This window comes from Diuraphis noxia, unplaced genomic scaffold (assembly GCF_037042655.1).
Source record: "Diuraphis noxia isolate RWA-SAM2 unplaced genomic scaffold, SU_Dnox_SAM2 contig0003, whole genome shotgun sequence".
Classification (NCBI taxonomy): Eukaryota; Metazoa; Arthropoda; class Insecta; order Hemiptera; family Aphididae; genus Diuraphis; species Diuraphis noxia.
This window is the reverse complement of record NW_028301713.1, coordinates 10,021,771-10,034,433: the sequence shown is the minus strand read 5'-3', so window position 1 is coordinate 10,034,433 and position 12,663 is coordinate 10,021,771. Positions and strand designations below refer to the sequence as shown.

General features: G+C 27.0%; 1 protein-coding gene across 3 annotated transcripts; it reads right to left on the bottom strand.

Annotated features, from left to right (window-relative positions):
• Window positions 1-1,362: 1,362 nt before the first annotated feature.
• Vps16A (vacuolar protein sorting 16) lies at window positions 1,363-11,945 on the bottom strand. 3 transcript variants are annotated; one of them, XM_089222592.1, is made up of 17 exons: window positions 11,927-11,945; window positions 8,588-8,672; window positions 7,611-7,803; window positions 7,038-7,166; window positions 6,828-6,972; window positions 6,059-6,174; window positions 5,798-5,997; window positions 5,486-5,738; window positions 5,294-5,419; window positions 5,055-5,182; window positions 4,780-4,924; window positions 4,581-4,715; window positions 3,755-3,916; window positions 3,500-3,649; window positions 3,174-3,421; window positions 2,282-2,378; window positions 1,363-2,207 (listed from the first exon to the last, which is right to left on the bottom strand). In XM_089222592.1, exons 2-17 carry the CDS (start codon window positions 8,638-8,640, stop codon window positions 2,091-2,093), a joined length of 2,397 nt encoding a protein of 798 aa, XP_089078718.1. In that variant the 5' UTR covers window positions 8,641-8,672; window positions 11,927-11,945; the 3' UTR covers window positions 1,363-2,090. The 3 variants fall into 3 exon arrangements, 2 of the variants coding, with proteins under 2 accessions (XP_089078718.1, XP_015375790.2); XR_016190810.1 differs by lacking the exon at window positions 11,927-11,945 and adding an exon at window positions 2,643-2,751 and having other exon boundaries at window positions 2,164-2,207; window positions 8,588-8,791; XM_015520304.2 differs by lacking the exon at window positions 11,927-11,945 and having other exon boundaries at window positions 8,588-8,790.
• Between the last annotated feature and the right edge of the window lie 718 nt (window positions 11,946-12,663).

Below are 12,663 nucleotides of genomic sequence, written 5' to 3'. Positions count from 1 at the left end.
AATTATGTAGTCCTAAAAGATACTGAAGTCGAAAAAGATGATAGTTAACATTGTTTTTCTAATACTTGAGCACTTGCCAATAAATCACCTATGCAATTTTAGTAATACAATTAGAGCTGCTACTTATTAGCCACAAACAAATAATCATTAGAGACTCTGAGAGTTTTGGCTCAAGTGCCACATCTCCCAATTCTCCATTCAAAAGGCAGTAAAGTACATACCACTCAAATGTACCAACTAAATATTTATTATTTATCATCTATTGGCTGTTTATTGAATTCATACATGAGACGATTTTTTTTTTCAAGACTTTTAGGTCAGGTATAAAAATTTTCCCAAATCTGAACAGCAAATTAAAACTTGAACTATTTTAAGGATACTAAATAGTTATAAATAATGTGTTATAAACCAATAATTTAAAGTAACTAAGTACAGTTATTTGTTTTTGATTAACTATTACTACAAAACCCAATTTATTCTGGTTTTCCGTAAAATTTTCTTAATGTTTCTTTTGTTTGTCTTGACACCTAACAGACTAAAGGGCAAAAAATGCTGTGAATTTTCCATTTTGATTCATTGAAAATAATACCATATAAATCCAATTAGCTACTAGAAACCATCTTCAGATTGAGTCAACAAAATTGTTTGATTACTTTTCTTGTAGACACAAAAAAAAAAACAATATTGTAAAATCAATACATTCATCTCTATGCTCAGAATTTAAAGACTAAAATAGATACCGAATACATAATAATGTGCTTATACAAATTTTTTTAATATGTGTAATACTAACAGGCAATCAGAGGATAACATATTGATCTACTCTTAAGAGTACTTAACAGTGATATTTGTTGTCTCCGTCTTACCAGTGCGTAATATAGCAAATTTACGCTCAACAGAACACTTGTAGCTCCTTTAGTTTAAAAATTACAGTGAATCGACCTATTATGAAAGTGTATGGTAAGTACATTATCTGTGTTTGTACGTTGGTTTTTTACGATAATTCAATTTTTAAGTAAGTTATGAGCATATAATATACAGTACATTAAAAATGCTCATAACTCACTTGAAAATTGATTTATCGTAAAAAACCAACGTACAAACACAGATAATGTTCTTACCACCAAGTTTCATAATAAGTCGATTCACTGTAATAATTTGCTATATTACGCACTGGTAAGACGGAGACAACAAATTCCACTGTCACATACTCTTAATAGTGCATTTTATTTTTTAATCATATGAACATCAGAAAAAATGCAAAATATGAATGTTCAAAAAAAAAAATAAATTACTACTTAGGTAAGTTATTAAATAATCAATTAAAAATGTATATAAAGTATAATAAAATATTTAAACAGATTGGCACAATATAATTTTTATTTAAAACAAACAATAAAAATAAAACACAATGATATATTCATGATGTCCCATGAGGATTTACCCATTACATATTTCCTGAGATACTAAATATACCATAAATTCGTTTTTGTTAGAAACACATAGACAAGGGCTACATGTATTTTATTTTTAATAAAAAAGTAAAAAAAAATGATTGAAAAAAATAAAGATACCTATTTTATAGAGTTTATTCTTCTGAAAATTATGTCTTTTCAACATTTTAATTTCATTAATATCATGATTTTTAATAATTTTTTTAGTTTATAGTTAAAATGGCAAAAAACTGGTTTTTGTGTTGGTAACAAATACTCTCTACAGCCGTAGGTATATCCTTACGGGACACCCTGTATACTACAAAAATTAATAATGTATTGCAATATTAATATTTATTTACAACATAATAAGCCGTACCACAGAAATGTCATAAGAATTAATTTGAACAAAAGTTTTTAAAATAGGCTTATAGCAGGTGTTTGATGCAAGACGCATCACTTTATTAATCTCATGTAAATATATGTGTTAATCATCCATGTTGGTTAAAATATTCTTAAATAGTAGGACAATTATTATACATGTTACATGATGAAAATAATTTAAAAATATAGACATTCATTGAATCTAATGGTTTAAAATGATAGAGGTAAGCCTATTTTTTATAAATCAATAGAACATTTTGATTAGGAACAAGTTTAAGGCATTGATGTTACTTTAGTGCTATAATTTTGTTTAAGATCATCTCTTACTTTAGGTAAATATTTTAATGCTTCATATTTATTTCCATGCTCAATACAGACATCTATAAACGGCTAAAAATAAGTGTCAAAGAATAATGTAAGAAACTATGCAAAGTAACAGTATTAAATTATATTAAGTGCTTTACCTCATATCCAATAGGAGACTTTTTCAATTTTGATAACTTTTCAAGTTCATTCCAATCTTCTTGCTTTGCTAGTACAGTTAATCGAGCCCACCAAAATCTAAAAAAATTAAATTAAAATCAACCCAGCATTCTATAGCAACATTATACATAATTATAACGTTGAAACTTGATAAGTGGTAGGACTATTAGTCATTATTAGGGAACGGACTTAAATGTCTTAAAAAATAAGAAAAATGTCCTAAAAAATGCTTTAATATCAAAAAATGTACTAAAAAACTTAAAAAATATTAAATTCAATTTTGAACAGTTTTGTGTATGTATAATATTGTTATAACTAAAAACTTATAAGAATTGTACTTACATACGCACATGATTGACAACGGTCGAAAGGTTTGGTGTTCGGCATTTTTCATGACACTATTCGAATGAAACGAACACTGACATTCAACTAACGACTCTATTAGTACCTACTTATAATTGGACACCAATTACTTTTATATCGAGATTATTTAATGGGAATTACATATAGCCGTGTAGATAGATACAATCAGATAGTCTTTGTAAAAATATCTAATTTAAGAGACCAAACGAAACATTTAAAAAATTTACATTTAATGTATATTTTTAAGACTTATAATTCCAAGTAGTGGATATATATAAAAAATTACCTAAAAATGCTTTAAAAACCAAAAAAGTTAGAAAATTGCAAAATAAAAGTTTCATTTTTAAATTCTCTGATGTATGAATCAAATTACTTTTACTTTTTAGCATTGCCCTATGCTACCCACTAAAAATGTATTTTGCATCAGTCTGTTCCCTATTATTTATATTATCATGTATATAACGATTATAACATATTAGAGTTGTATATTTAATAATATTCTTAATTTACCTTCTTTCAGGGACTTTGAACTCTGAACGTAATTTATCAGCAAGTTTCAGTTCATTTATTTCTATTAACTTTAGAAGAGTGTCATGCAATGTCAAATTACGAAAATTATTTTTCAATTTTTCTTCTAAACTGCTTTGATATCGTATTAACTTTATATGACTTTCACAAGTAGTCAATGAAAATTCATCTCGTGTTCTTTTATAACAGTTAATAGCTTCATTAATTGATACGGACATTTCTTTAGTGTTCTAGAATAATATACAAACGTATCAAATGAAAATAAATTATACTTAATGAATTTAATATGCTAGATTTTGAAATATTACATTTGATTTAATCGCTTCAGTGATATGATAAAGTGCCAACTTTTCGTGATTATCTTCTTGAGTGTACATATCCAATAGTGAATACCCTGATTGCTGATGACAATATTTTATGAAAAGAGCTTGAGCAACAGAACTTTTTTTTATTTCCATCTTACAAATATAAAATATTATACTCGGATTAGAATTTAGTAATTATGACCTATATATTATTTTTTTCAATAATTTAATTATTTTGACTTAAAGCTTTAAACTAACTTGAAATTTTCCAAGTGGCATAGATGTTTGCATATGAAGTAATACCATATAAACAAGATCAGTATTTCCACTTTCAACAGCTTTTTTCAGGGCAATGCTATCTTGTTGATATTTTAATAACAGTGGAATTTGCAAATTGACTTGAGTTTCATAATCTAAAAGCTGTAACATAATTCATATTTTAAGAAAACTAATAACTAAGCAGTATGGTTCTTAAAATCTCAATGTTAAAAGAGTATAAGAAAATACTAAAAATAAACTATATGTTTAAAAATAAGTATTAATAAATATTTATAATTGATAGCCAGTGGCGCCGAACCCTATGTTAAGGTCGGGCCATGGCCCGACATATTTTGAAAATTTAAGATAGGGGCCGCTTCATATTGACCATTTTCTTCTCCACGGTATGCCATTTTTTCCGATATTAAGATGTTGGGCCTCTTGAAATATTTTTCGCCCTACTAGATTTTTAGGACTTCGGCGCCAATGTTGATAGCAGTGTCCATCAATACATGAGAGGAACTGAGAAGGTTGCCAAAAAGAGGATTGGCAAACTTAAAGTAGAATTTGATTTGATTGAATATTATTAGAGTAGGGCCACACATAGCAGTTAAACCTCTAACAAATTCAAATTGTTTAATTTTAAATGCAACTGCCTGATACGCGTTCACACACACTTATACGATTCAGCTGCGGAAACATTCAAAGCTGAAAAACTGACCGCTGGCCATACCCTTAATTTGTTATTGAGACCATGGACATAAAAATAGTTTCTGAATATATATAAATAATAAATATATATATGTTTATTGATATGTATACATACTTTTATAGCAAGTTGTATTCTGCCACTATTTGCAGCAATCTCTGCAATACTATGATATGAAACTCCAGAATATTTTCCAAGTTTATCAGCAATTGTAATTGCTAATTGTTCTTTATCTACTTGTGTTTGTTTTACCTGAAATAACACTACATAAGACTAATTCAATAAGTAACTAAACATTTTTTTTTTAAATATCAACCTTAAACTTGGCCCAATGAGTTAAAATACGGCTGAATCCTAAATTGTTGGACATGCGAATGTAAGAGGAAGCTTGTAAAGCTAAATAGTAATGCCGTTGACCAACAAGTTTATCCAATAATGTCTGTACTGATATTTTTTGCAACCTAAAAACACAAAAATATTAAGGATATGTAACAAATTAAATTTAGGTGGATAATTAATTAGGTTTACATGTCTGAAATAAAATATATAGTATATTAGTATATATTTAAATTAAATGATTCATATACTTACTGAGGATATGTTATAGAAATACCAATTTTTGGATCCCGGACGGCATTTAGAACTCTTAGTAATCTACAGAGACTTAAATATGGTTCTGGATTCCAGTTTTGCAGAAATGTTTTTCCAAATTGAGCAGCCTATTAAAAATGTTAGCTAATTTTAATATTTGTAATATTAAAGAATAATAATACATTCAACATAGTAACTATAACTATCAAGTTGTACTAATTAGGAATATTAAAACTAACTTTCATTAATAACTTTTGTGTTGTTGTATCAATTTCAAGTCCTGCAGCTTTGATACAGTGGTCTACTGCAGTTTCTAACATTTGATTTACTAAATGTATATATTCATTTGCTCGGTGGTTTCGTCTCTAAATATAATAATAACCACATTTTTATTAAAATAAACATCTAAGGCATTTGTTTATGTAAATCACCTCAAATTGCTTAGACGCCTCAACTAAATAAGAACTGGGGCTAGTACTATTAATACGAAAAATTTCTTGTACATAATGAGGTACTAATTGTAACATATCATTTGAAAACGCTCCTATTACTCGAACACAGTCAATTTCTGATACTAAACAAATAGGATCGGTATAGATAAAAGATACCTGATCCTCAATTTTACCAATAATCATCACTGTTTCTTCTGATCTAAAATACAGTGCTATTCCTTCTGTCCCACACCTATTTAAAATTTAATTATTAGATTACTTAATACATAGCATATTGATAATCGTAAATACCAAGCCATTTGATCAATGGAACTAGAAAAAGATTTTCTATAAATTCTATAAACTTTTCGTAAATCTGAAGATCCAATCCATATTATATTGTCATTATTTAATAAAGCAATATATTTGTGATCTGCTGAAATAGAGATTTTCTTAATTGAATTTGTAAGACTTATATCACTGTTATAATCTGTGTCATTAAATCCAATAAACTGTAAAATTATTATCAAAATTAAATGTGTGATTACTTTTTTTTAAAACATAAAAGCATACTTGTTGTTTGCATTCAGCATGAGAAACAGAATACAAAGAGTGATTTGTTGAAATCAATACACTTGTTTGTCTTTCTAATAATACTATTTCCCATAAATTAGGAAAACTATTCATATCTGTAAAAAAAATATTTAAAAATATTATTTTTAATTTTTAGTTGGATAAAAAGTGGATTGAGAAAAATAAATTTTAACAAATCTTATGATTATAATTATCAAAGTAAAATGAAAATATTGATAAAACATTCTGCCACTAATACTACTGTTTTATTAAAACTAAGGATTATTGACCTCTCTTCAGACACTTAGTGTATATCATTTATATAATATATTATACACTAAGTAAATATAATTTATATACACTAAGTATACATCACACCTAGTAGAGACAAAGGTATTGTTTGAAAATTAGTTCTTACTAGTTACTTTTCTTAATTTCATTCATATTTAGAAGGAATCTTTGGGACAAGCAAATGGAGAGGGATGGATAGATTTACTACATGCCAAGGGTATAGATAGTTGAATTAGTGGTACCTAGAGACAAACAGCCCACCATTCTAAAAATGTCAACTTGGTCAACGTGAATTAATTAAAATAAAAGTTATAACTTATAACGTTTTATAATCAAATTTCATAGAAATTGTATATTAGATTATACGGTTTTACATCCAACTATAAAACTATAAGCTGAGGTATTATTCAAAGAACAGTTTTACTATAAAATGTTAAAATCCTCATTAAATATTTTTTATTAAAAAAAATCTAGATACCTGGAATATCTGGTAAAATATGAACTTTTACTTTTGTAATATCATTCATAACATAAATATTGAATGATTCTGTCAATACTGCAACTATAGTTCTTGTAAAGTTACTCGTAATTCTTGCATCTAATAATTTAATACCTTGTCGATCCTAAATAAACATAGAAAATAGAAAAAATAGGTAGATACTCAGTTAATTTTAATATTAAAACAAACCTTAATCATACTAAAAGTATGCTGGTAGTTTCCAAACAAATCATACATTAAAACCAAACCATCATCTTGGCAACATAATATTTCTTCATTATTTGACCATCCTAAATTGATTAAATGACCTGAACTCCACTATAAAAATAAAAATAGATTACATTTTTTTCTTTTTATGAACTATTATAATAATTAATATTAAATTATTAGAATAGATAATATACAATAACATATTTTTACATACATCTATGATCTATGTTAAATTAATTTATTTTGAAATAACAATTTAAGACATGGGTATGTAACATATTCAAACTTATTAATTGTATCTAACCCTACATAACTAATTGTTTATCTTCTCTATATTCATTACAGATAGCTTATTTTTATACTAATTGGTAAATAATACATCTACCAAATACAATAATAGGTACACAAAATATTATATAGAATACTCTACATTTAAAATACTGATAATTTACAAAACTTTTAAAAGATTAAACTACATCAGAATTAAAAAATAAATGTTTACAATTTTGAAATGAATAACACAAGTCATACATGTATTGATGTTTTACATACCACAAAAGACGAAATAATTTTTCCAGATGATGTGTAAACAGAAATTATTGGCTTTCCAACTGTTTTTATAGATACCAATTTTGTTCTATCGCGTATAACAATAACTGGTCCTCCACAAGGGGCCGCAATTACAACAGATGTGCTAATATCTATTTCATTACACCAATACATATCCGAATACATTTCAAGTTTCCTGGAAATATAAAACAAATTTATAAATTCATATATTCATGTATTCAAAATATTAGTACTATACAGGGTGATTTTTTTATCAATATCATTATTTCAAAAAGTATCAATGTTTTAGAAAATATTTTTTTACGAAGTTTCATTTTGTTAAAAAACAACTTTTTTTATTAAAAAATTATGTTTTTTTAAATATTTTTTATCCTTATAATTTTTTAAGTTTTTTACTCTTTTGAATGACAACATCGAGTTTTAATTTCATATTCCAAAGCAGAATATTTTTCTAAGTATTTTGATACATAAAAATCGAATTTTGGAATACTTTTTGAAATAATGAGTGGTTCACGATAAAAGAATCACCCTGTATATATATCGGAATCTGTGACACACTTTAGAAGCAAGGGTTCAAGAAGTACCGGGGTCAAAAATTATTTTTAAACATAGATTCAAATTCTAAACATTTGTTTAAAATAAATAACAATTCAAATAAAAAAGGTGAAATATGGTAATTATCTACTGGTGTAAAAATGTTTATCTAAAATAATTTGTAACATAAATTATAATTATTGATTTGATATAAAAATTACATTTTGAAATATAAGTTTATAGTTTGAAACACACTCAAGATTTTCAAGAAGAGATTGATATGTAGTTACTAACAACTCATATCATAGTGTGAATCCGATTTATACATATTAGATATATTTAAATATCTTTGAAAATCTTGGCTGTGTCATAATAATATTACAGAGAATCAAGTCAAAAAACATTTGTACATAGTATTCTTGTACCTGAAGTAATTTTCAGTTCCATAAGGAACCCACTCGGACGTAAGCAGCGACATATTATTTGCAATTCAACAATCCAAATAAAATTCTACAACATAAGATAAAAATTAGATGCTCAATTCCTTGATAATCTCATGAGCATTTCAATTTAAAATTGTATGAATTCAAATTTTTAATTTAGCTGGACTCATAAATATAACTAATATAAGATAATACGGTAGAGAACGAATCATGATAATGTGTCTACCGAAATCACTATTAAAAACAGCTGGAAAATTCACCACTAGCGCTTGTATGCCAATTGCCAATAGTGGCAAAAAAGCTGATAAAATGTATCATATATGTATACCGCGCTGAGGGGTACATCGTTCATGTAAAACAGTAAAACATAAAAAACTTTGAATAATATCATTTTGAATGTACAATTATTTGAATGTAAGGATCTTTGAATCTTAATTTATTGGAAGCATCATTGATTAAAAACAATAAACATGGATTGATAATAATAAATTAGAATCGACATTGCATGGAATGATGGAATTGATAAGTCTGGAACTGACATAATTTGGAATCTATAAACATTGAATGTTCTTTATTTGAAAATGATAAATTTGGACTACTTATAAATCAATAATGGTCAATAGATATTCAAGGGTTGTACATTCCATTTTATAAAGATTCAAAAATAATTATTTTCAAAAAACTTTTGTTCCGAAATTTTAGTTTCAAATATTTGAAATTCAAAGAATTCATCGATAGTACTCCGTTAATAAGCCCATAAATTCTGTTTCTATATCGGCACCACGATGTATACCTTGTACCAAAAGAGAAAACACCAGGCGGCTATTATAGGCAAACCTGTTTTTTGTACGTAATCTGGTGGCTTTTTTTTTGGGAACAAGGTATAGGGAGAAGATAAGGACAAGGTGACACTCTCTTTTCTATGGTGATTGGTGACACTACTCTCGTATCTTTCAATGGTACGATCACGATGTAGAGAACTACATAGAAGATATTAATATGTCTATGTTTACATCGTAATTGGCACACATCATGTCACAAACCAGGCGCGGATCCAGGAATATTTTTTTGGGTGGGCCCATAAATTTAACCACAAAAGATAATACAGTGAAATTAAGATTTAATCAAGAATAATTTTCATTTAGTTATAAAAATTTAAATAAATATTCCAGTACTAATAATAGCTAAAAAAAAATTTATTGAGTTACATTGAAAAATATGTCTATGAAGTTGGCCCTTATTCTTATTTAAAACAAGTTAAAAAAATTTGCAAGTAATTAGCAAGAATTTGCATTCAATAATAAGCTAATTATTAGGGGTGAAAGCAAAGAAGGGCTAACTTCCCGCAGCCCTTACTTGTTATCCGAAACATTCGAAACCGGCGTCAAAACACTCGTTATAATTAGCAAGAATTGCAAGTCCACTCCCAAAATTTGCAAGTTAAAAAGCCTCACCCCTACGAATTTTCAAGGTTTTTACCCAGTCTAGGGTAAAATATTTTTAAATGCATTCTTAGTTATCATTGATAAACAGCTATCTTATGCTCAGAATAGGCTATACGCAATAAAACAATGAAAACTATTCTTTTACATTTATTCTTAACACTCACTAGCTTACTTTTAATATAATTTAATATACTTAGTGAAATTTATTTACAACTTTTTCTGTTTAAAATAAACTTTATCATATTTTTGGAATGGGATAAGTCAATAAAATTTTTATTCTACTAAATTGTAAAATAATAATGTTTATATTTGATCATTTTTTCGTACAATATAGGTATTACTGTTTCAGTTGTACTAAAGATGTCAAACACGTATACCTAATATATTGTCTACTAACATGATGGAAACATAGGTCATAGGTGTCCATAGGTAAAATTTTAGGAGGGATCAAGATAAAAAAATTCTCAAATTTAAGATACTAAAGTTGTTATCTATACAATTTGCCTTGGTAATTATTTAATATATTTGTCCACATAAAATATTGTGTTTTACGTTGTTGAACATGAAAATACCATTTTTTTTTTATTGTTGGATATAGTTATGTTTAAATGTCAAACCTTAAAACATTTTTTGCAATAATCAAACTATTTTTTTTACCAGTGTTTCCACTATCTCTGGGCTCTGACTTATAGCTTGATACTAAAGATGTAAAAGTGATCCTATTTTAAACATTTTAACACTAATAAATATTTATTTACTGCAATAGGTATATCATATTTAGATAAAATTAGGTTAATCATACGGACAATTGCATGTTATTAATAAATAATAATAACCTATTATAAAAGGTACCTATAGATATGTTATTTTGTTATACTCCCCATGCACGATTATAGTACATAATATATAATATATTTGATAAAATCAATTTTAAAACCTATAGTAAAATTACTAAAATAACAACTTGAATGCCAATATTCAAAATGTAAATTATTGTTTTTGAAAATTTTGGGTGGGCCCGGGCACCTCTGTCACAAACGCAAGATGTGAATATTCCAGTTGTTCTGATTATTTAATTTGGTTACAAGCACAGAGAGATTTTATTGAAATATTATTCAAATTATTTTAATCCTTACCGAATTGGAGTGAACTAAATTTTTAACTCATCACTTGATGATAATTGTTGACGGAATCTTGCTTTAAGTTTTCAAGCTCTACGACTGAGAATAAAATTTGATTGACAATCATATAGGATAAAAAACTAAACAATTTTAAATTCCGAGTATACTCAATACGAAGAAACTTGATTTAATATTTTGTTGTGTACAGAAAATTATGAAACAAATATTTGATAAAAAATTTCAAGTACCTAAGATTAAAAGTAATTTTAAAATAATTACTATTTCTCACTGTAAACCCAATGGCCCATGTTGCCGAGGGTATCATTAGTTGTATGAGAATTTGTTACGGTTGAATATCCAACGTTTGTCTTTAAAAATTGTCTTATGCCTATAAATTACTTATAAAGAATTGCAATGTTTTGAATATTATGATGCATAGAAAGTGCTAATTGACATAAATATTCAATTAAAATACCATGTACCTTTGGTTTTTTTTTTAGAGTACAAAATCGATTTTTTGAAAACTTGCTTCACGAATAAACCTCAGTTTTCCTTATTTTTTGTTCATTTACCTGACACTTTTGAAAACATTATAGTCATTATACAATTGTTGAATTTTACAGGACATAACAATAACAGGACTAACCTAACCTAATATATTACGTCTAACAGATTAACTAGAACAATTAATAGTTTTGAACAGTGAAATCTAAAATGTAAATTCAAGAACCAAAATAAAACAAAAATATACTTACATAAAGACTTCTGCGGCGAGACTGATCTGCCGACGTGGAAACAGATTTGAACTAAAAATACTTCAAATTATGAAAAATAAAATTTAAAGGATTGCAATATTTTTTTTTTTTTGATCATTTTAATCTTGCTTATTGAGATTTTATGATTGTTAACACTGTCTCCGTCATTTACAACAATTATCAATCGCCATACACAATAATTGACCGGCAAATTCAGCAGGTAAAAATCCCACTAACCGTCGGTTAACCATTACTAAACACTGTAAGAACCGGTATAATTTATTTAATATTATTAGGTAGATACAGTAGGTACACAGTATCTTACAAGAAAAACCCCATTTGTGACAATATGAATATGTTTGAGCCAATTGAAGTTCATCATCAATGAATTATATCAATGCAGCGGCACAACTGTATGACATTATGTAGACCAGCGGTTCCCAACCCTTGGGCCGCGGACCACTTATGGGCCCCAATCAGCATGGCACTGGGCTGCGAGCCATAGGTATATTATATATTATATATATATAATATAATTAAGTTTTTTTCTAATAAATTTTTTTTTTCATTTTCTTAATTTTTTTATTCCTAATAACTATATATACATGTATATATGTATATAATATATATTATAGTTTTATGAAAACGTATATAGGTATGCTATGGGTGGGCCTCAAATATTTTTTTTACAAAATTAGTGGTCCGCTAAACTAAAAAGGTTGGGAACCGCTGATGTA